The sequence below is a fragment of the Pseudorca crassidens genome, chromosome 15 (assembly GCF_039906515.1).
Source record: "Pseudorca crassidens isolate mPseCra1 chromosome 15, mPseCra1.hap1, whole genome shotgun sequence".
Lineage (NCBI taxonomy): Eukaryota > Metazoa > Chordata > Mammalia > Artiodactyla > Delphinidae > Pseudorca > Pseudorca crassidens.
Genome location: NC_090310.1, coordinates 34,952,754 through 34,980,662, shown reverse-complemented (window position 1 = coordinate 34,980,662; position 27,909 = coordinate 34,952,754). Strand labels below are relative to the sequence as shown.

Below are 27,909 nucleotides of genomic sequence, written 5' to 3'. Positions count from 1 at the left end.
TAAAACTTATTTGTGCGCTATTTTACATTCCTCGTTTGGTACTATGTCTTGGAAATCCGGTGTGTATTTAACACTCCCAGCACATGTCCCTTTGGACTGGCTGAATTTCAGCTGCTCAGTAGCCACATGTCAGGCTGGCTGGGGCCGGAGCCAGGAGGGGGCGACTCCCAGGCTGAACTCCGAGGTACTGATGTGTCTCTCTGACCTCCAGGGGAAGGAGGTGATCGAGCATTACCTGAACGAGCTCATCTCCCAGGGCACCTCTCACATTCCCCGGTGGACACCTGCCCCGGTCCCAGAGGAGGACACCCACTCCCAGGCTGGGCTGAGGGATCCTGGCTCCCTGGAGGTCTGCGGGCCTGGTAGTGCCCAGGGCCCTGCTCCCGAGATGGTCAGTACTGATGGTAGGTCTCAGCCAGCCAGCCAATTCTGTTCTGGGGTCTGCAGCGTGTTTGCTCACTCTTGGGGGGAGGAGGTGGGGGTGGGGAGAGTTACCAAGGGTCCCCTTGGTGTTGGGACTCAGCTTCCTCCCTCTCCTGGCTGCTTTGCCTTCTCTGTGCTCCAGCCCAAGAGGCAGAACTGACTTATTTCTAGATCAGGAATTGACTGATCTGGTACCTCAGGGCTGCCGTTTCCTCTGTTTTATTAATATTCTATATTAAATGAGTAATGCATGATCGTGGTAGAAAAAAATTGAAACTGCTCAGAAGATGTGAAGTAGGAAGTAAGACTCCTTTCCTCTCACTGGAGGCAACTACAGTTTTTCCTGAAATTATCTAGGCATATATACGTACATAATACGCACACACACGTGTATACACTCATACACACATGTGTAACCTACACTGAACAAATGAGAGCATATATACATTCCATTCGGTATTTTGCTTTTTTTTCACTTACTAATGTTGCTTGAACAGCTTTTTGTATCAGTGCATGTGTATTGGCACTTTGCAGTATTTTGTGGTGTGGTTGCACCATTATTTATTTATTAATAAAGATTGATTATTTATTATTTTAGGTTTTTTTTAGCTAGTCTCCTATTGATGGACATGTAGCTTGTTTCCATTCTTTTTAAAAATGCAAATAATGTGGTACCTCTTTTACTTAAGGTTTTAAAAAATATTTTCATGAGCATATATATATAGCATATAATTTTGAGTTGATTTGCTGAGTCAAATGTTATATGCAACTAAAATTTTGGTAGATTTATCAATTAGGCCTGCAAAGAGGTATAGTAGTTAATGTTCCCACCAAAAATATGTAGCTGCATCTATTCCGGACTTTACCCCAGCTACCTCGAGACTATTAGTAAATGTTTTAAACTTCTGAAGGGCAAAGAGCGACCAATGGTAGATTAGTGGCCATTTGTTTCTTTATGAGTGAGGTTGTTTTATTTTTTCATGTTTGGTTTTTTCTTTTCTTTCTTTCTTTCTTTTTTTTTTTCTGTGAATTCCTGTTCTTGTCCTATGTCCATTCTCCTGTTTTTCCATCAATTTCTTATTGCCTTGTAAGAGCTCTTTGCATATTAAGGCAATTAGCCCTTTGTCATATTTCAGACTCTCATCGACATGGAAAATGTTCACAATATAGTGTTAAAGGAAAAAACCTAGGACACACAATTGCACATGCCCCATGAATCCAGTTTTAACCATGTGCACTAATGCCCACAATGACTGTTTTCTCTTTGGGGCCACTGAAGTGTAAGCGCTTGCCTGACACAGAGATATGCCACAAAAATACATCTGGGGCTGTGTTTAGGGAGAACAAAATTCATTTGTTCAACAAATATTTATTCTTCACCAACTGTGTGCACTAGATGGCTGCTGTTGTGCGTGTGCTTTTAAAATATTAAATTTTTTTTTTTTTTTTTACTGCACTTCTGCCCTTTTCTGTGCGCACACTCTGTGTGTCGTGCCCTGTGCCCTCCCCATTTTGCACTAGGCCTTCCCTTCCCTTTCTGTCTGTGCTGTCCACCAGCAGAGCCAGTACTCAGGATGGCTGGAGGGAGGCAGGATCATGCCCCTTCCACCCTGCTCTGTGTCACTGAGCCTTTGTGCTCAGAAGGAGAAAGGGGCCTCACATCTGCCTGGAGGCCGGAAGGAAGCTGGCGTCTACTGCCTCCCTCGTGTTTCCTCCCTCATCCCCTCCTTGCCCCCTCCCTGTCTTCAGCATCTCTGCTTCTGACCACTCTGAGGTGTTGCAGGGGCTGGGTGGTCCCTCCACAGCATTCCTCCTGACTCTGTTTACCCAGGTGGCTACTGGTGCAGTTGCCATGACCACCAGCCCTGGGCTTTTTTTGTTTTGGAGGGAAACGCTGGGTCCTGCTGCTGGATGTGTAGACATTCTGTTTGTTTTCTTATTGTGCCCTCTGCACACAAAGAACAGTCTATGCCCATGAAGGCTGCTCTTTGTGGACCATCTGCACCCAGGGCTGAGATGCTAAGATGCTGAGATGCCTCACCATGCCAGCATCCGCCACCACAGCAGTTCAGAGTGGGCAACAAGACCTCAGCTCCGAGTCCCGCCTCTAAATGCCGGCACATGCTGACCTCAAACAGCCCAATTGTGCGAGACAGGATTGAACAGTGGGCGTGATCCATGCAGCTCCCAGGCTGTATTTTGGGGTCAGGGCTTTGTCTACCCAAAACCTCGAACCCCACAATGGGGCTGGGAGGTGGGAAGGCAAAAAGGACTGGTACTTATCCGCTGCCTCCTTTATGCTGGGCACACCACAGGCATTTACCTGTTTGAGTTATGGAACCTCTCTTGGCCTCAGTTTTGTCTTCTCTAAAGTGGGAACGATAGTGACACCCGCCTCCCAGGGCTGTTGGGAGCTGGCTCAGATGATGCATGTCAGTAGACATGAGCTCATGTTGTCAGTAATCTTCAGAGGGTGGGGCAGCTCCAGAGGGTGGGAATTTTTTTGTTAATTGGAGTATAGTTGATTTACAATGATTTTAACAACAAAAAATGATTTATTTGCAACACAGCCCAGTCCCCATCATTTCAATACAGCACAGGAGTAGGAAAGAGTCACACTGCAATCATCACACTGCCAAGCTGCTGAGGGATCCTGGCTCCCTGGCTTCAGTTATACACATATGTATTCTTTTTTTAATATTCTTTTCCATTATGGTTTATCCTAGGAGGCTGGATATATTTCCCTGTGCTGTACAGTAGGACCTTGTTGTTTATCCATTCTAAATGTAATAGTTTGCATCTACCAACCCCAAATTCCCAGTCTATCCCTCTTCCTTTCCCCCTCCCCCTGGCAACCACAAGTCTTTTCTCTATGTCTGTGAGTCTGTTTCTGTTTTGTGGATAGGTTCATTTGGGTCATATTTTAGATTCCACATATAAGTGATATCATATGGTATTTTTCTTTCTCTTTCTGACTCACTTCACTTAGTAAGATAATCTCTAGCTGCATCCATGCTGCTGCAAATGGCATTATTTTGTTCTTTTTTACGGCTGAGTAATATTCCATTGTATATATATACCACATCTTCTTTATCCAACCATCTATTGATGGACATTTAGGTTGTTTCCATGTCTTGGCTATTGTGAATAGTGCTGCTGTGAACATAGGGGTGCATGTATCTTTTTGAATTACAGTTTTGACTGGGTATATGCCCAGGAGTGGGATTGCTGGATCATATGGTAACTCTATTTTTAGTTTTCTGAGGAACCTCCATACTGTTTTCCATAGTGGCTATATCAACTTACATTCCCAGAGGGTAGGAATTATCTTGATTTCTGAGGGTCAAAGGGACACATCACTCAGCACAGTGAGATCCAGGCTTGCCCCAGCATGAGTTTTTAGAATCACCTTGGAAATGGGTTGGGAACACTAGAAGATCTGAAGACCAGTGGCTAACTGGTGAAAGGGTCACCGTGCGCTTGGAACTACGTTTAGGATTCAAGGTAGCCAGTAAGGCAAGGGTTTCAGAAAGGGTAGACCATGCAGCATCTCCTGCTGTCCTGAACCCCCTTTTCTCCTCCAGGGGACAAGCTGGATGCAGACTACATTGAGAGGTGCCTGGGCCATCTCACACCCATGCAGGAGAGCTGCCTGATCCAGCTGCGGCATTGGTTGCAGGAGACCCACAAAGGCAAGGTGGGTCAGGGCTGGGGCTGTAGCGACTCAGCCTCAGGCATGGGGGGAGGAAGGGCCAGGTAAGTAAGTCTGTGTAATTAGCAATGCTGGACACTTCTATTTGGCCTTCTCTTGTTATATCTTGTCTCATGCATTCTGTACGTAGCACTGATAGCATGGTTTCCCATCCTTGGCATAGTTGACATTTGAGGACGGACAGTTCTTTATGGGGGGCCGTCCTGTGCACCATAGGGCATCGGGCAGTGTCCCTGGACCCCACCCATGAGAGGTCAGGAGCTCTTCTTCCCCAGCTGTGACAACCAAAAGTGGCTCTAGACATCGCCAATGTCCCCTGGGGAGCACAGTCATAGCACAGTCACCACACAGTCACTGTGTTCACAAAACCTTGCATACTGTTCTTTTCTAAGAGATTTAATGATTTGCGAGGGTTGATTTTTGACTGCACCTGGGCTTTGCCTTTAGACTCTAAGCCCCACTCATGAGTGTCCACCATGCCTGTAGGTCTCAATCACGGGCCTGATCTTCAGCTCTGTTGAATAAGAGCTTCCAGCCTAGTCGTGAGTTGCTTGCCCTTCCTCCCCTCCCTCCACCGGGGGGCAGACAAGGGAGTTACTTTAGTGTTGGGCTGGGATGTAACCTGTTTGCCTGTTTCCTCATCTGTAAAATGGGTACAATGTGAGCACACCCCCTGCCCCCAGAGTGAATTACAAGGGACAATCCACTCCGTGTCTGGCTTAGCACAGCACTCAGGAAAGTGCACTTTTTATGGGGGCTGGCTTTCCCTTGACTGTTGATACTTGCCTGAGGGAAGGAAGGAGAGCGGTGGGCTTTAGCTTGTCACCTCTGCATGTTAGTTAGAGTCTGGGTTATATGTGTTAGGAATGCAGCTTGAATCAACTAGAGAAAAAAAGCGGGGGTAGGGGTTTAATTGGCTCATGTAAGGAACTGTTAAGTGGGGTGTGTTAGTTTTCTGGGGCTGCTGAAACAAAATACCACAGACTGTGTGTCTCAAAGCAACAGAAAGTTATTCTCACAGTTCTGAAGGCCAGATGTCTGAAATCAACGTGTCAACAGGGTTGGTTCCTTCTGGCGGCTGGGTGGTTGGGGGAATCCGTTCCATGCCTCTCTCCTGGCTTCTGATGGCTGCCAGCAGTCCTTGGTGTGTAGATGCGTCACTTCCAGTCTCTGCCTTTGTCTTCACGTGGCCTTCTCCCCTTTTTACATTCTGTGTCTGTATCCGAATTTCCCTCTTATCATAAGGACAGCAGACATTGGAGTAGGGCACCCCCTAATAGAGTACGACCTCATCTTAACTAATTACTTCTACAAAGAGCCTATCTCCAAATAAAGTCACACTCCGAGGTTCTGGGTGGACATGGTCTTGGTGGGACACCATTCAGCTGACCACACAGCCTGTCTCAGGGATGTCCCGAACCAGGACTTTTTTTTTTTTTTAATATTTATTTATGTATTTGGCTGCAGCATGCAGGATCTTGTTAGTTGTGGCACGCGGGATCCTTGGTATGTGGGATCTATTTCCCTGACTAGGGATCGAACCCGGGCCCCCTGCATTGGGAGTGTGGAGTCTTAGCCACTTGACCACCAGGGAAGTCCCATGAAACCAGGACTTAAATGCTGTCGAGACCGCTTGGTTCTTGTATCCGTTTATGTCTGCTTCATCCCCTCAGACATGCTTCCTTGTTGAGCTTGGATCTGTGGCTGCTTACAGCTTTTTTTTTTTTTTGCGGTACGCAGGCCTCTCACTGTTGTGGCCTCTCCCGTTGCGGAGCACAGGCTCCGGACGTGCAGGCTCAGCAGCCATGGCTCACGGGCCCAGCCGCTCCGCGGCATGTGGGATCTTCCCGGACCGGGGCACGAACCCGTGTCCCCTGCATCGGCAGGCGGACTCTCAACCACTGTGCCACCAGGGAAGCCCTGCTTACAGCTTTGAGTCTCCCCTTTGCCTCGGTAGAAAAAGGGATTCATGCCCCTTTCTTCAGATTTAAAATTGTCTAAATGCTCTGATTGGCCTGGCATGGATTTTGTCCACCGGAGGCCGTAGGAGTGGGGTCCTGTGATTGGCAACGCTAACTAAAACCACCGTTGGTGTTGGGAAGGGGGCAGGAAAAGCAGTTCCCCAAGAGAAAAGAGATGTCACCGCCAGCACAGGAGGGGAAGTTAGGAAGCCCAAACTCAGACATTCACTGCAGTCCACCCTTGGCTGCTTCGTGGTTGAGTTTAACGTCCTTTTCCCAGCTAAGTGTTTGTCAGATAAGACAGGAGACTCATTTTCCAGTTTCACCGCCGGGCTTAGGGAATTCCACGCTAAAGGCTTTCTCCTCCTTCTCTTCTCAGATCCCCAAAGACGAGCACATCCTTAGGTTCCTGCGGGCTCGAGACTTCCACCTGGACAGGGCCCGTGAGATGCTGTGCCAGTCCTTGAGCTGGCGAAAGCAGCACCAGGTGGACCTCCTCCTTCAGACCTGGCGACCCCCTGCCCTCCTGGAGGAGTTCTATGCAGGGGGCTGGCACTACCAGGACATAGGTGCGTCTCTTTACCTACATAACATGGAGTGTACACTTGGGTCACTGTCGAATGCACGTTGAATGCCCCTTTTCATCTTATCATCTTATTATTTTTCCTTTTGGCTCTTCTGGGCATCTGGAGATGCCTTTGAGGTGATAACCCAGCCGCGAAGGCAGAGCTGGAATAGACGTTTGGGCTGGAGACAAGATGTTTCTCCCAGGGGCTGGGTCAGCCCACCATTACTTTTTGGCTGCATGAATACTGACTGCATTAGTGTCCTGGGACTGCCTTAGCAGATTACCACAAACTGGGTGGCTTAAAGCAATAGCAGTTTATCCTCTCATTGTTCTGGAGGCTAGAAGTCCAAAATCAAAGTGTCAGCAAGACGGTGCTCCCTCCGAAGGCTCTGGGGGAGATCCTTCCTGCCTCTTCCAGCTTCTGGTGGCCTCAGGTGTTCCTTGGCTTGTGGCCACGTCACCCCAATCTCTGCGTCTGTCTTCGCACAGCCTCCCCTCTCGGTATCTCTCTGTGTCCTCTCCTCATCTTTTAAAGACTCCGGGTCACTGGATTTAGGGCCCATACTGATCCAGCATGATTTCATCTTGAGATCCTTAAGTAATCACATCAGCAAAGACCCTGTTTCCAAATAAGGTCACATTCTGAGGTTCTGGATGGACATGAACTTTGGGGAGGACACTGTTCAACCCACTACAAATATCATCTCTGGATTTTTTATTAATCTGCCATTGATGCCAGCGCCTGTTATGCTTTTCAATGTCCTTTAGTTAAAAATTCATATGTATTGATTAGGGCAAGTGCTTGAGTCTCCTGAAGAACCGGTTGACACGCTTGCTTTCAATATACAGTCGGTCTGTGTTATTCATGGATTCTGTATTTGTGAATTTGCCTACTCACTAAAATTTATTTGTAACTCCCAAATCAATACTCAGGGAGCTTTCACTGTCCTTCACGGACAGAGTGACGAAAAATCTGAGTCACCCGACGTGTACATCCATCCCCAGCTGAGGTTGAACAAGTGTCCTTCTGCCTCCTTGTTTCAGCTCCTACTGTAAATGAGTAGCCTTTCTGCAGCCTATCTAGTGCCATTTCTTTTTTCTTGCATTTTGTGCTTTTTTGTGTTGATTTCGCATCGTGCAGAAGCACTGTGTTCCTAAGCGCACGAAGGCTGTGATGCACCTTCTGGAGAAAATTCATGTGAGATAAACTCCATTCAGGCACGAGTTACAGTGCTGTTGGCCATGCGTTCAACGTTAATGAATCAACAATGTTAATTAAACAAGGTGTCCTCAAATAGAAACACACGCAGAACAAAGTTACACACTGATCGATCGACTGACAAAAATGTCACGACCAGAGGCTGGCAGAAACTTAACCTCCTATTCCCCCCTTAGAAGCAGTGGTTCTGAGTTCCTTGATTCAGTGTTCGAGGTGACTTTATAGAAATTAACTACCGCAAATAACAAGAATTGATTGTACATATATAATATATATGAAGGATTATGTAAAAGTATGTAATTCTGTTTCCCTTTTGTCCTCCACTTGCTCGGCCCCACCCCAAAGATGGCCGCCCCCTGTACATCTTGCGTCTGGGCCACATGGACACCAAGGGCTTGATGAAGGCCGTGGGGGAGGAGGTGCTGCTGCAGCATGTGAGTTGGGGGTCCCCGCTCCTGGGAGCCCCCGGGGTTTCCTGCGGCTGGAGCAGCCAAGTGAACATTCGCCAGCACCTTCTCTGCTTTCCAGGTTCTTTGCGTCAATGAGGAAGGACAGAAGCGGTGTGAAGGGAACACAAAACAGTTTGGCCGTCCCATCAGGCAAGAACCCAGGCAAACTCCCCCAAACAATAAAAACAGCCAAAGTTCACTGGGCATGGATGCCGTGCCAGGCAGCCTGCTAGATGCTTTACGGAAATGTCCTCACCCAATTCTTACAGTTACCCTACGAGGCAGGGGCTCTCAGCATCCCTGTTCTTTATGGAGGGGAAACTGAGGCTCAGAGTGCTGCGGTCTTCCGGGGCTGCTGAGCGGGGAAGGGGCAGAGCTGGAGTTTGAACCCGGTCCTATCTGGCTTGGGCTCGCGGACTTTCTTCCCGTGCCATGCAGCCTCCTGGACTTGGCTTTTCGAGACCAGCGCTCCCACCCCAAGAGCCACCCTGCCAGTGTCCCAGGCAGGTGGACCTCGCAGGTGTCATGGCACATCCAGTGACCCACTGCCTCCTCGGGCTGCCCCAAAGTCCTATTCCTGAGCGGAGTTTCCCACACCAGTCCTTACAGTGGCATTGCCCCCAAAGGTACTTAACCTTTCTGAGCTGTGGCTTCCTCTTCTGTAAACCCTTCCTAGGGTTTCTTTATGGCTTATCAAAACCAATGACTTAATGGGAATTCCCTGGAAGTCTAGTGGTTAGCACTTGGCGCTTTCACTGCTGGGGCCTGGGTTCAATCCCTGGTCAGGGAACTAAGATCCTGTAAGCCATGACTTTAAGAGGTGATGCCAACACCACATAGCACTTCCTGTGTAGCAGGGACTCTTCCAAGCTCCTTGAGTCATGTCACCCTATCACAGCCTATAAGGGAGGGACAGGCAGGACCTGCTACTGAAGTTTTTATCCTGAAATATCCTGATCTTTGTGCAAATTAAGCTCCTTTGCTATTTAGAGCTTTCCTAAAGGGGCATCCATTGGGGTTGGAGTGGGGAATCGATCAATCATCATCCTGGCCAGAAGCGGAATGCCCCCCAGATGGCTCAGATGACAGGGTGTCATGAAGGCACTCCTAGGAGTGGGTGGGCAAGGTGAAGGGAATGAAGCTGGATGGACAGGCTCCCGGGGACCACTTGCTGCAGCCAAACAGTCATTTTCCTAATGAATTGGTTCTAATGAAATGGAGGCACAAAGAGGTTAAGTAACTTAGCCAAAGCCACACAGCACATGCCAGAGCTAGGATTTGAACCCAGGCCATCTGGCTCTGGAGTGTGTGCTCTATTTAGCAGTCAGCATCTTTTCAGCAATTAGTAGTAAAAACTGGCTTTTAATGAGCATGTGCTATGTGCCTGTCCTTGCAGAGAGCTTTACGTAGACCATCTCATTTAATCCTAACAATGGATGAGCTGGGGACTGTTACTGTGATTGCCGCTGTCCTGATGAGGAAGTGCCTGTGTCACACAGCTCTCAGGCACTTGAATTTGGGTGCTTAGCCTTGGTGTGCACACTCAGAACCTCCATGTTACGTGGCCTCCCCACGGTGGCAGGGTCCACAAGAGTGCCCTGTGGTCCCTGCCCCTTCTGCTCCCAGCGCTGCCTTACTGAGCCTCTCCCTCCATCCCTGTCTGTGGGCTCCCAGGTCCCTGAGGATGGTGTTGGGGGCCCTGGGAGGTGGCCGAGCGAGGTAGAGTGAGGGGGCATCTTTGCCGCAGCTCCTGGACCTGCCTGGTGGACCTGGAGGGTCTCAGCCTGCGGCACCTGTGGCGGCCAGGGATAAAGGCCTTGCTGCGCATGATCGAGGTGGTGGAGGACAATTATCCTGAGACCCTGGGCCGGCTGCTCATCGTGCGAGCCCCCCGCATCTTCCCTGTGCTCTGGACGCTGGTAAGAAAGAGCAGGAGCCTGAGATGGGAGGGGCCCTCTGTGAGCTGCTCCGCCCGATTTTCCTGCATTGTTTCCTCTAATTACCAGCTTTATTGAGATATACTTCATTTCCCATAAAGTTCACCCTTTTGGGAGTTCCCTGGTGGACTAGTGGTTAGGATTCCGGGCTTTCACTGCCATGACCCGGGTTCATTCCCTGGTCGGGTAACTGAGATTCTGTAAGCCGCGTGGCACAGCCAAAAAAAACCCCAAAACAAACAAAAAGTTCACCCTTTTAAAGTATAGAATTCAGTGGTGTTTAGTTTACTCACAGAGTTGTGCAACCATCACCACCAGCTAGTTCTAGAACATTTTCATCACCCCAAAAAGGAAGCCCTGTCCCCATTAGCAGTTCCTCCCCATTCCTCCCCCCCGCCCCCTGCAACCACTCATCTACTTTCTGTCTCTGTGGATTTGCCTGTCCTAGCTATTTCATGTGAGTGGAATCATACAATGTGAGGCTTTTTGTTTCTGATTTCTCTCACTTAGCATAATGATTTCAGGTTCATCCATGTTGTAGCAAGAATCATTTCTTCATTCCTTTTTATGTCTGGATAATATTCCATTGTATGGGTGGACCACATTTTACATGTCCACTGTCCTGCTTCGTGGACGGGAGAGCCACACTTAGAATTGTACAACATTCCTGGGACTGCTGTGAGCTGATTCCGAAGAGCGTTGGGATCCTGTGCTATTGGGATCTTAAAACTTTTTGCCCACAACCCACTTTATGTGGCCACCTGGTCTCCTCGTGTGGCTCGTGCCTATACACACACACACACACACACACACACACACACACACCCCTGAAACAACAGATTCTCAAGTGGTGGTTATCGTAACTACTTACAACATGCTCTTTGCTATTCTTTTCTAGTCCGCTCCACTCAAAATAGGCTAGTCACAGAGCTAAATTGATATCACAACCACTACCGGATTATCACTTGCAGTTGAAAACCACTGCCCTGAGGCCTTGCTCCCGAAGTGTGGTCTGCAGGCCAGAGCAATGTCAGGTCCCTCTCCATCCTACAGACTCGGGGTCAACATCTTACCGAATGCCCTCGGGATTCGGTGCCTGGGAAAGCCTGAGAATCTCTGCTCTCCCTAGAGGTTCAATCAGGGTAGATTTGTGAGTTGAAAGTTAAATGGATTCAGTGTTTTACTAAGTGCCTGCTGTGTGCCAGGCACCTCTCCAGGCCCTGGGGATGCAGAGTGTGTACCCTTGCGTCACGGGGTGTGGGGGGGAGAGAAATCCAATAGCCCCACGTGAGTAACTGCTTCATGATGCCCTGTGACATGGGCTTGGGGACGTTCAGGGTTCTTGGGGAGACTAAGTCAGGGGGCGAGGGGGTGTATAATTTAGGTTGGGGAGCTGAAGACGCTTCCACTGAGAAGGTGACATGGGTTGAGACATGAGGAAGGAGTGGGAGTCAAGTGGGAGAAGGGCGGGAGGAAGGGTGTGGTGGGTAACCTGCACAGCGCGTACAAAGGCCTGGAGGCAGGGCCCGGCTGGGTGCTTCCGAGGGACTGAAAAATCAGTGGCCAGAGGAGGCTGGGAAGATGCTCAGGGCCCAGTGCCTGCAGAGTCCAGGCTGTGGCGAAGATGGGACCTTGTCCTGGGGCAGTAGGGAGCCATGGCAGGACTGTTGGAGGAGAGGACATGAACAGACTTCTGGGGCAGAAAGTTCCCTAGCTTCTGGGGCTACTTTACAGCTCCGTTGGGGATGGGCTGGGGAACAGGAGCTGTGGGAGGGACAGGCAGGATCTGCTACTGTAGCATTTTATCTTGAAATATCCTGATCTTTGTGAAAATTAAGTTTCTTTGCTGTTTGGAGATTTCCTAAGAAGATGCACGTCAGGTGGGGGTGGGAGCCAGTCGGTCGGGGTCCTGGACAGAAGCAGATTCACCCAGGTGACTCCAGTGGGGGTGTGACACAGCATAACTCCTCAGGGGTGTGGGCAGGATAGGGAGGCCCCAGGGGCTGGCCACTGCCGTAAGCCCTGACGACCCCAGGGCTGGAGGGACACGAGGAGGGAATGTCCTTGTTACTGGAGCCCTGAGAGAGCTTCGGCAGGTGAGGGTGGCGCAGGTGAGGGTGGCGGCTGCCAGGGGCACCGGAGCAGGGAGGGAGCAGGGAAGACGCACCCACCTTCCATCTCCTGCTGCCCCCGCCCCCCTTCCCCCACTGGCCACACCAGATGAAAGCCAGTGCACAGAGCCAGGTTGCTGAGGCCCACAGGGACCACCTCCCGGGATGGGGGCTGAAGGAGTGTGACCCACACAGGTGGGATTTCTAGTTCCCAAATGATTTTTTAAAAATATTTATTTATTTAGGCTGCACCGGGTCTCAGCTGCAGCACACGGGGTCTTTGTTGCAGCATGTTTAGTTGTGGCATGCAGACTTCTCAGTTGCAGCATGCATGTGGAATCTAGTTCCCCGACCAGGGATTGAGCCCAGGCCCCCTGCATTGGGAACATGGAGCCTTACCCACTGGACCACCAGGGAAGTCCCCCAAATGATCTTTTGCCTGTGGCATTCCTTGCTGAATTGGCTTGTGCTCTACTGTGCTAAGTGCCTTCCTCCCTCCCCCTTCCCTCCCTCCCTCCCTCCCTCCCTTCCTTCCTTCCTTCCTTCCTTCCTTCCTTCCCCAACTATTTCCTGAGTCAGGCACCACCCCAGCATTGGGATGCTGTGAAAAACCAGACTGACGTGCAGCTTAGAGCTTGGTGTTGAAATACTTTCCATCCGGGATAAATGAAACATGGTCATCCACACAATGGAATATTATTCAGCCATGAAAAGGGAGTTCTTTGGTTTTCTTTTTTATGTTTTTAATTAATTTTTATCGGAGTATAGTTGATTTACAGTGTTGTGTTAGTTTCTGCTGTACAGCAAAGTGAATCAGTTGTACATATACATACATCCACTCTTTTTTAGTTTCTTTTCCCATATAGGTCGTTACAGAGTATTGAGTAGAGTTCCCTGTGCTATACACTAGGTTCTTATTAGTTATCTATTTTATATTTAGTAGTGTGTATATGTCAATCCCAATCTCCCAATTTATCCCTCCCCCCCCCATTTCCCCCTTGGTAACCATAAGTTTGTTTTCTACATCTGTGACTCTGTTTCTGTTTTGTAAATAAGTTCATTTGTACCACATTGTTAGATTCCACATACAAGTGATATATTTGTCTTTCCCTCTGACTGACTTCACTCAGTATGGCAATCTCTAGGTGAAAAGGGAGTTGTGACTCATGCTACAATGTGGCTGAACCTTGAAAACATGACGCTCAGTGAAAGAAGCCAGTCACAAAAGGCCACGTGTTGTGTCATCCCATTTCTATGAAATCTCCAGAATAGGCAAAAAAAAAAAAAAAAAAAAGCATATTGGTGGTTTCCAGGGGCTGAGGGGAAAGGAAAGGGGAGTGACTGCTAACAGGTCTGAGGTTTCCTTTTGGGGGGAAGAAAATGTCTTGGAATTTGAGGTGATGGTTGCCCAACATAGTGAATGAACTAAAAGCCATCAAATTGTTCACTTTAAAATGGTTAACTATGTTCTGTGAATTACACTTCAATTAAAAAAAAAACAACGTTCCGTCTTGCCCCATCTCCCCCTCTCAGATCAGCCCCTTCATCAATGAGAACACCAGGCAGAAGTTCCTCATCTACAGTGGCAGCAATTATCAGGGTCCCGGAGGCCTTGTCGACTACCTGGACAAAGAAGTGATCCCCGACTTCCTCGGGGGAGAGTGCCTGGTGAGGCCCCAGCCGGCCCTGCGCTTACGGCACGGGGAGGGTCTGTGGCCTCCGAGAGGCAGGGCTGCGGATGGGAGGTGGGAGGAGGGCAGGCCCTTTGTGTGTGCTCTGACGTGGGGAGGGCCTTGCTGGCTCTTTGGGGCAGAGCTTGTCCTCTTTGAAGGAGGGGCCTGACCTTGGTTCTTTCAAACATAGTGAGCGAAACAGAAGTTTCCCGAAAGCTCAGAGACCAGGCCAGGCAAAGGCTTCCGCCTCTGTATTCCCATCCAGGACGCTGCTAGGCAGCAGTTAGAGTTTAGCTGCTGGCTTTGCACACTCTGCTGCAAGGGGAGGGGACTCAAATGTCCCAGCGGCCTGAACCCCGAAGCTGGTGTACCCAGAGGGACTTATCCCCAGCCCACAGCCTCATGGCAGGGGATGATCAGGAAACTGTTTCCAGGGGAGGCGGCCCCAGACCCCCTTTTTCCCCCCAGACCACTTTTATTGCCTGCCCTGGAGGGTGAGTTGCTAGGCAGGGGTGACCCTATCTCATGACTGTGGGAGGGCAGGCCTTTTCCTTTCTCCAACAGAAATCTCAAAGAGCAAGCTTTCACGATTTCAGGGTAAAGAATGACGTTTCCTGGGCTTCCCTGGTGGCGCAGTGGTTGAGGGTCCGCCTGCCGATGCAGGGGACACGGGTTCGTGCCCCGGTCCGGGAAGATCCCACATGCCGCGGAGCAGCTGGGCCCGTGAGCCATGGCTGCTGAGCCTGCGCGTCCGGAGCCTGTGCTCTGCAACAGGAGAGACCACAACAGTGAGAGGCCCGTGTACCACAAAAAAACAAAAAACAAAAGACAAAAAACAAAAAACAAAAAATGACGTTTCCTAGGAATTTTGCCAAGCTTACCCAGGTCTCCCCAGTTGTCAGGATATATATGCATGTTATAAGTGTGGTTTCAGGGGTCACAGAGCACCTTTCTGTAGGTCAGCCAGGCCTGGCTGGGCCCTGACTGTCTCTGCTGTCTTTGTCCCCCAGTGTAACGTCCCTGAAGGAGGGCTGGTCCCCAAGTCCCTCTACCTGACGGAAGAGGACCAGGAGCACAAAGACCAGCTGCAGCAGTGGAGAGAGACCTACCAGTCGGCCAGCGTGCTCCGCGGGGCCCCCCATGAGGTGCCGGGGTCCCGGCCTGGGCGGGCCTGCTGGGCTGGGTGTCGTTGTAGGTCAGGGACCCCGAAGTGGAGTCTGAGTTGAGGGTTCTTGTGCCCGTGATGTGTAGAGGATGAGGGCTCAGGAGAAACCTGTAAGGAGGGCGGGGCAGAAGCTAAGCCAAGAGCCGGTTTTAGCCGCGGTCTAGCCCAGCCTGATCCGTGAGGAGAGCATGGCAGGGGGCCAGCCTCTTGTACCCTCATATCATCCAGTCACTGGCTGTGGGTCACCCTGCGGTCACCCTGCTTCAGGGTGGATCCTCCCAGGCATTTTTCAGACAGGGGTGGTTCTGTTTGTCCAGAGCAATTCTTGGACTTGGGGTCAGGGCTGAGGGAATGGAGACTGGGGTGGGCACCCACACCCCTGCAGCCGACTTCCCCACCCCGGCTCCCGCCAGGCTGGACGTTCAGACCTCACCTGTCACCTGTCCCCACGTAGGTCGCAGTGGAGATTCTGGAGAGGGAGTCAGTCATCACCTGGGACTTTGACATCCTGCAAGGGGACGTGATGTTCAGTCTGTACCACACCAAGCAGGCTCCCAAGCCGGGCCCCCGGGAGCCTGGTGCCAGGGCTGGCGGGCAGCTGACAGACAAAGGCTGGGCCCTGGGTGCAGATTACAGCCGTGTGGAGGCCCCCCTCATCTGCCGGGAAGGGGAGAGCATCCAGGTTCTGTTTCTTTCTTTTTTTTTTTTTAATTTATTTATTTTTTTGTCCATGTTGGGTCTTTGTTGCTGTGCGTGGCTTGTCTCTAGTTGCGGCGAGTGGGGGCTACTCCTTCGTTGCGGTGCGCGGGCTTCTCATTGCCGTGGCTTCTCTTGCTGCGGAGCACAGGCCCTAGAGTGCATGGGCTTCAGTAGTTGCAGTGTGCAGGCTCTAGGGCGCATGGGCTTCATTAGCTGTGGCTCGCAGGCTCTAGAGCACAGGCTCAGTAGTTGTGGCGCACGGGCTTAGTTGCTCCGAGGCATGTGGGATCTTCCCGGACCAGGGATCGAACCTGTGTCCCCTGCATTGGCAGGTGGATTCTTAACCACTGCGCCACCAGGGAAGTTCCTAGGTTCTGTTTCTTCGTTCATTTATTCATTCATCACTCAGGACTGAGTGTCCACTGTGTGCTGGGTTCTGGGGATACAGCAATGGACAAACTGGACCTGGTCTCTGGCCTCAGAGACCCTGTGGGACAGTTGGGGAGAAAGATTCTGGCAGGGCCCCATCCTCAGAATTCCGAGACTCTTGTCAAAGATGCAGGTTGCTGGGGCCCACGGCAGGAGGGCCGGCTCAGAACCTCTGGGCGTGGGGCCTGGTGTCTGTATCCCTCACCTCTCACTGTGATTCCTTATGCACAGTCACGTTTTCAGAACCCAGGCAACAGAGAAACTGTAGGTCTGGGAACAGCACTTGGACGTGTCACCAGAACGTGAGCCACCCCTGCTGACCCCCACATTCTCCATGAGGCCGGTGCTTGCAGGTCAATCATCACCGGCCTCAAACACACACGCACCCACGCATGCACTGGCGAGCAGTGCAGATCTTACTGGAGGTCTCCTAAGGGAATTGAGCAGACAGCTGTCACATCATACACCAGCACCCCCGCCCCAGGGTCCCACCGAACATCCCAGCCCTTTTTCAAAGTTGCTCTTCTTATAAGAACTAACACCCTCCTGGGCTTCCCTGGTGGCGCAGTGGTTGAGAGTCCGCCTGCCAATGCAGGGGACACAGGTTCGTGCCCCGGTCTGGGAAGATCCCACATGCCGCGGAGCGGCTGGGCCTGTGAGCCATGGCCGCTGGGCCTGCGCGTCCGGAGGCTGTGCTCTGCAACGGGAGAGGCCACAGCAGTGAGAGGCCCGCGTACCGCAAAAAAAAAACAAAAAACGAAAAAAACCTAACACCCTCCTTTCTTGCTGTCCCTCTGCCCTCAACAAACTCTAAGCACATTTAAGCTCCCTTTCCAGGTCTCCTCAATTTGCAAATCCCACTCGGCAGGACAAGAGCCCAACAAAATCCAGGTGTTTAACCAAACCACACCTCTGTTGTCCTATAGCCGCACCCCCTAGGCCTTGACCCCCACCCCCCATCTCGATTAAGAGGAAGGCTCTCAGCTGCCAGGGATATGGGGTAACAGTAGAGGGGAAGCAAAGGTGGCTTTGGGACACCCCAAAAGGAAGGATTTGCTGGTGGACTGGTTTAGAAAGGTCTCCTGTTCCCTGGTGGACCAGGGCCTCAGGGGCGTGGCTGCTGTGTTTCAGGGCTCCCACGTGACCCAGTGGCCTGGCGTCTACCTGCTCCAGTGGCAAATGCACAGTGCCCCTGGCCACATGGCCTGCAGCCTCCCGGGCGTGGAGGATGTCCTGATGGCCCTGCACAGCCCTGGCCCCAGGTGCAAACTCCTCTACTACTACGAGGTGCTGGCGTCTGAGGACTTCAGGTACGAGGGGCCCCCGACTCCCCTCCAGACCAGGCCCACAGCATGCCTGAGGCCACTTCCTTCTGGGCCAGGGACACTGGATTCACCTCCTCTGCTTGCCCTCAAGCTTCTCCAGGGGTGGGGCCCTGGCATGGGTGTTGTTAAACTTGCCCGTGGCTCAGCGCCCTTTCATGAGCGATCAGATCGCTGTGCTGCTTCAGCCTCAGCTGCAGAACCCTGCCTTCAAATGAAGCCATGCACAGAAGCCTAACATACCAGATCGATTGGTGGGGGGAGAAGGGGAGCCTGAGCCCTCCTATGTGTACCTCCCCTCACTCCTAGAATTCCATAAAACTGGGTTTGGACTGCTCTAGAACATTCTAGAATAATGCCTCACAGACAACTCTCCCCAAGTGTTGCTGTCAGAGAGACAGGGATGTGTAGTGGTTAAGACCTCCAGCACTTCCTGGTTGCTCTGTGACCTCAGGCAAGTCACTTTAGTTCTCTGAGCCCCAACTGTTAAATAGGAGCCCCTACATCATGGGGCTGTCCTGAGGATGAGATGGTTGGGGGAAGCCTGCCCTTCACCTGAGCATACAGTAAGCACTCAATAGTGGTTTCTTCCATACCTTGTGTTTTATCTTTTAAAAACAAGTGTGATTTTGCATCCTGCTTCGTGATATATCTGTGTAGTTTCCTTCTAAAAATGATGCTTTAAATTGTTTACCGATGAGTAAATTTGAGGCTCCAAGAGGGTACTGAGTCTGGACCCATATCCAAGGCAGAGCTCCAGGGATCCTAGGGGCACATGCAGCTGGCACAGGAAATGCTGGGCCTGGGGATTCCCTGGCGGTCCAGTGGTTAGGACTCCACGCTTTCACTGCCGAGGACGTGGGTTCAATCCTTGGTTGGGGAACTAAGATCCCACAAGCCATAAGCACACCCCCCCAAAAAGAAAAGAAATGCTGGGCCAGCATCTTTACTCCAAAGGGAGACCCCACAGGGTGTCAGAGGGTGGTGATTCCCTTTGGGAAGCAGCCTGTTTTGGCCATTGGGGCTCAATGTGGGAGAGAGAGACTGAGGTCCAGAGGCACTCAGACACACAGACACCTGCCTCTGGGGTCTGCTGCCGTCGGAAGGGCAGGTGGAGGCTGAGGGGTGGGCCGGATGCTGCTTGCCAGCCTGTCTTGTCTGGTCAGTGTGGGGGAACCTTGCTGCCCTGACCTTCAATAGTGTCAGGAGAGAACCAGTTCAAGGCTGCTCTCAGTGGGCAACCGGTGGCCCTGGGGAGGCCAGACAGATAGGGTCTGCCATCATGGAGCAGGAGACCACGTATCCACACCCGAGCACCGATAGATGCCATGAAGTTATTCCAGCCTGGGGTCCTTGCTCAAGGTCACACTCCAGGAGGTGCTAGAGGCCTTAACATAGGGCGCTGTCAGAGCCCAGGACCAGGCCTGGCACAGGGTGGGCAGGGGTGCGGGGGTGTGGGGGAGGTGACTGGGAAGTGACATTGGAGTTGAGATCTAGGCAGTGTGCACACGATCACCTGGAGGGCTCGTCAAAATGCAGACTCTGATTGTGCAGCTCTGGGGCGGGCCGGAGAGTCTGCAGCTCTAACAAGCTCCAGGAGATGCTGGTGCTGCTGGTCCCCGGACCACACTTTGAGTAGCTGGGCCCTAAGGCTGCACTCTCCAACCTGGTAGCTCCTAGCCAAAGGTAACAATTTAAACATAGCGATTAGAACTAAATAAAATTAAAAGTTCGGTTCCTGGTCACACTAGCCACATCTAGAATGCCCAGCAGCCCCATGTGGCCAATGGCAGCCGTGTTGGATGGCGCAGATATGGGACATCTGTTATTTGTCATAGCAGAAAGGTCTCCTGGACACTGCTGCTCCGTAGTCTGGAGTGGGATTTGACTGGGCAAATTGGGCAGGAGAAAAAGGCTTCTGGCAGCAGGTGTAGACACACAAGGTCCCACGATGGGAGGCAGGTGTCAGAGGAGCTGAAAGGAGGCGGAGAGGGGAGGCTGGAGATAACGGGGTCCCCTCTGCGCCATGCTAGGCCCCCGGGTCAGGGAAGCCCCTGAATGGTAGGTGGAAGGCTGGGCTCTTCTTGCGGGGAAGTGGGTGCAGGGAAATGGGCTGGGCTTCGTTTCTCATCACAGCTTCACTTGCTTTTCCCTCTGCACTTGCCCTCTGTGCCTGGGGCGGTTACCAGCCTTGTGGAGAGGGCCCTGGGGCCTCATTTGCACCCAGGGCTGTGTCACCACCAGAAGGCAACGTGCGTGTGCTTCCTCCCCAGGGGCTCCATGTCCAGCCTGGAATCCTGCACCAGCCGCTTCTCCCAGCTCAGCGCCACCACCTCCTCCTCCGGCCAGTCCCACAGCAGCTCCCTGGTCTCCAGATAGTCAGGACCGAGCCCTGCGGGGCAGCCTGCTCACCTCCCACATCCACAAGTATCCACGAGGCCTGGGACCATGTGGGCTGCAGCCCTGGATCTGAACATAGCCAAAGTCGGGCTGGCTGGAGCCCTGTGGGCTCTTGAAGTGGTGAGAACAGAATCATCTCCGATGGGGCTTCGCGTACGAAAAGCCAAGGGGTGGGCTAACCACGTTCAGGTCTGGGGGCTCAGGGATGTCATCAGGCTCAGTGCCCCCCTGCACCCCGCCACCTCTGGCTCTGCTTCCCTGGGGTGGCCTCCCTCTCAGGGGCCTCCTAAGACTATTGGGGTTCCCCCCATAAGAAGCAGGAATGTTGGGTGTTCGCCATAGCATCTAAACCCGTAGCGATGCCCTGGGTCCCAGGATATGCTGGTGAGCAGTCATTTGAGTTACAGGCCCCACTCTGTGGGGGAGCCGCCTACCCTGGACTTGAAGTTCATTTTCCCAGCACATAACTGGGCAGGCCTAACCCTGACCACCCCTGACTTGAAGAGGGTGGGAAGGCCCAGGTTTTCTGCTGAGTTCCAGGCAGTGATAAAGCGGCTCTGGCTATCTTTATACTCTCTGGAGGTCCCTTTCTCTCCTGGGAATCTGTTTAATTGAAATTTTTTGGTTGTAAGTCACCTCCCAGTGGCTTAAACAAAAAAGGGTGACCAATCATGGGTGCATGTAACTGGCCAGTGTAGGAGGACTTGCTTCAGGTAAGGCTGGATCCAGGCTCTCAATGTGTCATCAGGACTCCCCTGTGGGGTGGGGGCTATGACTTTGTGGCAGCTGCCCTGGGGCAAATCTGACCCCCAGAACCAGCTCCAATATTGAAAGACCTTCCCCGAGTTCCTGCATGGGAGGGGTGTGGGTCTCCTTGGGGTCTGAGGACATTTCTCCTTTCATTTCCTGGGCCTGCAAAAAGGCAACAGGTCAGAGGTCACCACTGGCAGCCTGCAGTCTGATCTGGCCTGCTTTTAATTTTTTTTTTTTTTGCGGTACGCGGGCCTCTCACTGTTGTGGCCTCTCCCGTTGCGGAGCACAGGCTCCGGACGTGCAGGCTCAGCAGCCATGGCTCACGGGCCTAGCCGTTCCACGGCATGTGGGATCTTCCCGGACCGGGGCACGAACCCGAGTCCTCTGCATCGGCAGGCGGACTCTCAACCACTAGCGCCACCAGGGAAGCCCCCGGCCTGCTTTTAGTGTTTTTGTTTTTTGCCTAAACAAAAGGTTTAAAAATTGGGGCATTTCACACAGAAATCAGGATTTACAGCTTCACTTAAGCATATAGGAGTGTTGGCCAAACAGAGCCACTATTGCTGTGTAAAGACAACACAGCTGCGCCCCTGGATGGGGCCACCCCAGTCCCCACCCCTCTCTATCAACCCACCGCTAGCCCACATCACTCACTTGCATTATCTGCCTGGGAGGGACTTCACTGAAGTAGCTCCACAGTCTGGGGCGAGAGACTCAGCGTTACTCTCATCTCACAGCTTTGCTTACAGTTGGGGTTGTCTCTGGCCGACACCCAGAGTCGCTGGGCCTTGCCCAAGGGGTGGGTTCACAACCAAGGGGATGTCACCTCCATGCAAGCTCGACATGACGGGGCAAGGACCTACTTCCATGCCACCCTCAACCCCATACCTGGAGTAGAGGGAAGGAGCCGTCCTCAGAGACCCCCTTCTCCCTGCAGAGAGGGAGCCTTGCCCACCTTTAAGGTTTTCAGTTCACTTCTCAGATATAGGAACAAAATCCCAAACTCTGTATCCTGCATTAAGGTGTATGTGTACATGCATGAGGGAGAGAGAGAGGGAGGAAGATTGGAGACATTCTTAAAACTAATTGCTCCCATGTCACCAGGCGTTTATCGCTGGGAGCAATCTGCAATATTTTCAACTATCTTTAGGTGAATTTCTAGCTTGTCTCTACAAACTAGAAGCATTTTGGGGTAAGCTGCCCTGGCACTCCCCGCACACTTAGTGTCTAGGACTAGCCCCCAGTGAAGGATGGAGAAGCCTTTCCTTCACTTGAGTTTATAAGTAGCTTTTGACAAGTGGAACCTGGATCTGCTGATTCCAGAGAGGAAGGTCGGCTATCAGCTGTGCAGACTTAGCAGCAGCAGCGATAAGGAGCCTCAGCCCTCTCTTTTTGAGAGCTTGCTCTCCTCCCCACCTCGGGAGAGCCCCAGCTTCAACAGGTTTAAGCAACAAAGGGAATTCCCTGGCTCCTGTAACTGGGATGGCCGAGGGTGGTGCTTGCTTGCTTCAGGTACGACTGCATGCAGGAGCCCAGTGTCCTCAGGCTCATGTGCTGATCCTTAGCCTCACCCAGGCCTCTTGTTTCTGCATCACTTTGCATGCTGGCCTGTCCTCTTGTCCACCTTCAGGGGAAGGTGGCTGCCAGCAGCCCCTAGCCTACAACCACAGGGCTCTCAATCTCTAAGCCAGAAAGAGACTCTTTCCATCTCAAATCCCAGAGAAGGCTCTGACTGGCCCTGGGCAAGTCACGTACTCACTCTTGTGGACATACTGGCCAAGAGGCTGGGGGTCCTGTGACCGACATTCCCTCCAGAAGCAAGAGTGGAGTAGGGGAGGGCCAGTCACCCAATGGACAAAGGGAGCTGGGCCACAGGAGCAGCAGGTGGCCACAGTGGCATCTGCTATTGTTCTTCTGTGCTGGAGGTCCCTGGGGCCCATGTTGGAGCATCATCAGTCAGTAGCCATTCTTCTTACCTTTGGGAGGCTTGGGGTTAAAAATCCCAGGAAGCGCTGCCAAACTCTTGGCTTCTGAATTCCCCAGACCCCAGGGCTGGAAGCTCCTTGCCTTGGTTTCTTCTTCCATCTTGTTCATTAACCTATTGTGGCCAGGACAGAAATGGCCCATTAGCAATAGGACCTGCCCAGGCACTGGGTTTAGGAGCCTGGGTCATAAAATCTCGACAAAGTGGGGTTCAAGCCGCAGCCATCCTTTCACTAGCTGTGTGACCTCCAGCAGGTGACCTAACCTCTCTTTGCCTAAATATCCTCATCTGTAAACTAGGGATAGCAGAGCCTACCTCATTCACTGGGTTGTAGTGGGATGAAACAAGAGTGGCTGTGAAGTCCTCAGCCTGGCACATGGAAAGCTCTTGATAAAAGTCAGTGGTTATTCTGATTATTTAATGCTTCTCATCCAAAGACTCCAGACTTCCTGTGAGGACATCCGTCACTGTTTTACACACTGTGCATCTGGAGAAAAGTGGGAGATTGGGATACTAGTTACCTCTGACTTTCCCTTTTTAGAAACTGCTTGTGTTCTCTGGGCACATCCACTCATCTGTAAGAGCATCATTCCAAGTGGTGTTTCCCTCAACAAGCTACAGAATGTTCTCCCCACGGGTTGAGACTTTTTTTCCTACCCTGCATCTGGAATTTCTCCCCCTGTAAAATGAACTGATCACACAGTCTGTTTCAGCCAGGAAAACACGATGTTTCTTGTTCACCGGATCGTTTGCTCCAACCAGAAGCATTAAACGTTTTAGATTTGGATATACCTCTGTTGTCTACTTCCTAGAACCCTGGAGGTTTCCCTGGATTTGTTCAAGAATTACTCAGCTGTTGCTTAAAAGACTCAAGAGCATGTTCAACAGGGGTGACATCACCCTTAAGGGGTTGCAGATTGGTTCTCGGAGGGAAGAGGGTGGCACAAAAAAATCACGTTTTTAACATATAAAGCACAAATATAGTGTATTAGTTTCCTAGGGCTGCTGTACCAAATTACCACAAAGTTGTAGCTTAAAACAGTAGAAATTGATTCCCTCACAGTCTGGAGGGCAGAAGTCTGAGATGAAGGTGTTGGCAGGGTTGTGTTCCCTCCTAAGGCTTTAGGGGAGGATCCTTCCTGCCTCTTCCAGCCTCTGGAGGCTCCTGGTGTTCCTTGGCTTGTGGCCACATCACTCCAGTCTCTGCCTCTGTCTTTACCTGGCCTTCACCTCTTTGTGTCTTCTCTTATATAAGGACACCCAGTCATTGGATTTAGGGCCCATTAAATCCAGGATGATTTCATCTCAAGACCCTTAACCAGTTACACTGGCAAGAATGCTACTTCCATGTAAGGTCACATTCTGAGGTCCTGGGTGGACATGAATTTTGGGGCGACACTATTCAACCCACCACATATGCATACAGTGCATGAACAGACACATGTGCAGTTTTCAGTGTATTAAATGCGGGCCTCTAGGCCCCACTCATCACTGCCAACACCGAGTCTTGGGAGTGGGCTCCTGGATTCTACTTGCCAGGTATCCAGGTGAAGGTGAGGGCCCTGCTGTCCATCTTCCTGGGCTGCTCTGCCCTCTCCCCTGGGTTTTACCCAAGTCCCAGAGTTGCATCAGAGGACAGCCAAGTCCTGACATCAGGAGGGGGCGGGGGCCTGTCTGGGGTGGCCCCTGTCCTTCCTGCGAGTGCCCCTGGGACACGGAGTAAGGTGTCACAGGCGTCGTGGAATTCCCTTTTTTTTTTTTTTTTTTTTTTTGCGGTACGCGGGCCTCTCACTGTTGTGGCCTCTCCCGTTGCAGAGCACAGGCTCCGGACGCGCAGGCCCAGCGGCCATGGCTCACGGGCCCAGCCGCTCCGCGGCATGTGGGATCTTCCCGGACCGGGGCACGAACCCGTGTCCCCTGCATCGGCAGGCGGACTCTCAACCACTGTGCCACCAGGAAGCCTGGAATTCCCTTTTTTTTTGGCCGCAGCCGTGCAGCTTGCAGGATCTTAGCTCCCCGACCAGGGATTGAACCCGGGCCCCCGGCAGTGAAAGCGCTGAGTCCTAACCACTGGAGGGTCCCTTGCTTTGGAGCAGGAGGCCAAGGGCTGTCGGGGGAGCAGAGGAGGTGCGGTTCCTGTGGCTGCGTTCGGCGCCCCCCCATCCCCCCCGCCCCCACCCGCCCGGAGAGGTAGCAGTCAGCTGCTGCTTTTCCACTGGTTGCCCAGGAGCTGTTGGGCAGGGGCTCTCACAACAGCCAGCTGCCATGGGTGTGGCTAAGAGCTCCCTGTGGCAGGCGAGCTGGGGTCAGGTCTGAGCTGGGGTCAGGTTCCACTGCTGACGTCTGGGAGGCCCCTTGGGTTTTCGGTCCAGAGAGGGCAGAACACAACACACCCAGCCTCCCTGTGGCCCAAAGGCTTCCTCTGGGACCAATTCTCCCTCCGAGGCCAGGGGCCTCTGCAGAGGAGGCGGGTCTCAGGGTGCGAGTAGCTCTTGTGGGAGTTTGGGCAGAGCCTGGAAGGAGCTGGAGAGAGCCGGAAGGAAAGGTGCTGGGTGGCTCTCAAACTTCTCCCCAGCCCATTTCCCCTCCCCTCCCTTCAGCACCCACCAAGGCACTGCTGAGAAATGCGGGTCCCCAAAAGGCACAATTTGAAACCCCTGACCTAAGAGTCCTGGAGCCAGGACACAGATCCTTCGAGAATCCCATGAAAGCTGTGGCATCACACTTGAATCCCGTTTCCATTTCAGGGCCCCTGAGCCCACCTGTTGACCCCAGGATTGGAATCTTTTTCTGGGGTCTTTCCAGATACTAAAACTAAATAAGGAGCAGCCCAGCAGCTGAGACACATGTCACCATGGCAACTGCCCAACACACAGAACTCTTGGGGTTCCAAGTCAGGCCCCCAGGACTTCTAGTACACATTCTGTGCCCGGGAGTCTTCCATCCCTCCCATGGGGTGGGGAGGGAACACTTGCACAGCCATAAGTAGCCCATGTTAACCCCGACCAGCAGTACCGATGACTTAGGCTCCTGTATATTCGTGTCACAGGTGTTCCCCCAACACCACAGGTAGGTACTGGAATCTCAGACACTATCTTGCCTCCTGCTCCATGTCCCATCTAAGCTCTGCAAATTCCCAACTCCAAAATGTCATGAGTTTCAGATTCTTGGGGTTCCAAGAGACCCCAAAATCCAACACAAACTCTCTCAAGCAAAATGGGGATTTACTGGTCCATGTAATTGGGAAGTCCAAGAATGCTTCAGGTATAGCTGGATCCAGGGGATCAAATATCCCCCTTTCTTGGTTGGGTTCTTCTCCATATTGGCATCACTCTCCTCCATGTGGCCCACACCCTGGATGCTGGACAATCCTGGCAGAGTTTCTCACCCCCACTTCCAGCAGAAGTTCCAGGGTGGGCTCTGATTGGCCGATTGGGACAGATGCCTATCTCTGAACCATCCACTGAGACCACCTGGGACTTGGAGGGAGGTGACAGTGCCAGCCAAACCACAAGGATGGAGACTGGGGGAGAGGTATTACCTAAAGGCAACGTGAGGGAGGCTCTCGGCTGTGGCTCTCGATGCCCTGTCCACCTTCCCTGGGCAGAGGACATCTGGATATATGAACCTGCAACCCTCTCTCTGATGGCTACCTCTTGTGGCTGGAGCATCACCCCGTCCCTGAGAAGGGCAGACTGGAAGTGCCAGGGAGTTAACCCCCAGGAGCAGTTCTCAACCTGATGAATGAACGTAGGCTGATAAACACCCTCAGCTCCCTGTGAGCAGGTGGCCAACTCCGAGGTGTTCTCTCCACCCCCCAGAGGTCCCAGGGGTTGAGCCTGGCCGCCCACAGTGGGAGCTGCTCACTCAGGCACCGTGTACGGGCTGCCTTCCCTTCCCAGACTCACTTTTCTGTCCCCCAGCAGGGCTTCCTGGGGTCGCCTCCCAAATAAACTACTTGCCCTCACATCCCAGTGTCAGGTTCTGCTGCCAGGGGACCCAGCCTAAGAAGGGAAGTTACTGAAAGAAGAGAGACTGGATGCTGGGCAAAGATAGATACCAGTGGGTCTTCCCCGGTGGTCCAGTGGTTAGGACTCAGCGCTTTCACTGCTGTGGCCTGGGTTCAATCCCTGGTCGGGGAACTAAGATCCTGCAAGCTGCACAGCCTGGCCCCAAAAAACAAAAAAAATTAAAATAAGTAAAATAAAAAAAGATAGATACCTGCTTGTGACAAATTTTTTAAAAATCCATGGGCCAAAAAAAAAAAAAAAAATCCATGGGCCACAGGGAGGGCGAATGTGGGCAGGACTCACATGGCTCAGAGTGTCCTAGGGACCCTCAGGCACGCCACGATGGACCCTCCCCAGGTACTGCTGTGCTCTCTCTGGCCTGGAGTCCACTAGGCCTGTGCCCAGCACTGTAACTCTCCAGCCAGCTGCCAGCACAGTTGAGAACAAAGATGCCCTCAGTGGACGTCAGACCCTTCAAGACCAGGGTTTCCGCAGCTTGTTGCCTCAGGATCCCCGGGGGGTGCTCCCTGTAGATTCCTTGACCCCCCCCCACCAACTCCCGCCCCTGAGATTCTGATTCAGTGGGTCATTCTGGGGGAATACATTCAGACCTGCAGCCAGGCTTGGGAGCTGTCTTAAGAATATGCCAAATTGGGCTTCCCTGGTGGCGCAGTGGTTAAGAGTCTGCCTGCCGATGCAGGGTACACGGGTTCGTGCCCCGGTCCGGGAAGATCCCGTATGCCGCGGAGCGGCTGGGCCCGTGAGCCATGGCCGCTGAGCCTGTGCATCCGGAGCCTGTGCTCTGCAACGGGAGAGGCCACAACAGTGAGAGGCCCACGTACCGCAAAAAAAACAAAAAACAAAACAAAACAAACAAAAAGAATATGCCAAATCGATTCTAAGGTGACTGGGAACTTGTCCGAGCTCTTGAAACTATTTCCTACCCTTGAACACTGGCGGCAAAACATCAAAGCAGCCCAGGGGTTCATTAAAAGAAAGCAAAATATGGGACTTCTGTGGCAGCCCAGTGGTTAGGAGTCTGCGCTGCCACTGCAGTGGGCATAAGTTCAACCCCTGGTCAGGGAACTAAGATC

General features: G+C 52.2%; 1 protein-coding gene across 5 annotated transcripts in view; it reads left to right on the top strand.

Annotated features, from left to right (window-relative positions):
• The window catches only part of SEC14L5 (SEC14 like lipid binding 5), a 42,775-nt gene extending 19,183 nt beyond the window's left edge, over positions 1 to 23,592 (top strand). For 3 of the 5 annotated variants that reach the window (XM_067706730.1, XM_067706729.1, XM_067706731.1), the window contains 11 exons: positions 212 to 404; positions 4,008 to 4,120; positions 6,476 to 6,665; positions 8,229 to 8,317; positions 8,412 to 8,482; positions 10,080 to 10,251; positions 13,914 to 14,048; positions 15,064 to 15,198; positions 15,673 to 15,900; positions 17,478 to 17,656; positions 19,942 to 23,592. In XM_067706730.1, the coding sequence (XP_067562831.1) occupies positions 212 to 404; positions 4,008 to 4,120; positions 6,476 to 6,665; positions 8,229 to 8,317; positions 8,412 to 8,482; positions 10,080 to 10,251; positions 13,914 to 14,048; positions 15,064 to 15,198; positions 15,673 to 15,900; positions 17,478 to 17,656; positions 19,942 to 20,047 (1,611 nt within the window). In that variant the 3' untranslated portion in view covers positions 20,048 to 23,592. The remainder of the gene's footprint in view (positions 1 to 211; positions 405 to 4,007; positions 4,121 to 6,475; positions 6,666 to 8,228; positions 8,318 to 8,411; positions 8,483 to 10,079; positions 10,252 to 13,913; positions 14,049 to 15,063; positions 15,199 to 15,672; positions 15,901 to 17,477; positions 17,657 to 19,941) is intronic. The other 2 variants (XR_010934970.1, XM_067706732.1) reach the window with 2 other exon arrangements.
• The last annotated feature ends 4,317 nt before the right edge of the window (positions 23,593 to 27,909 follow it).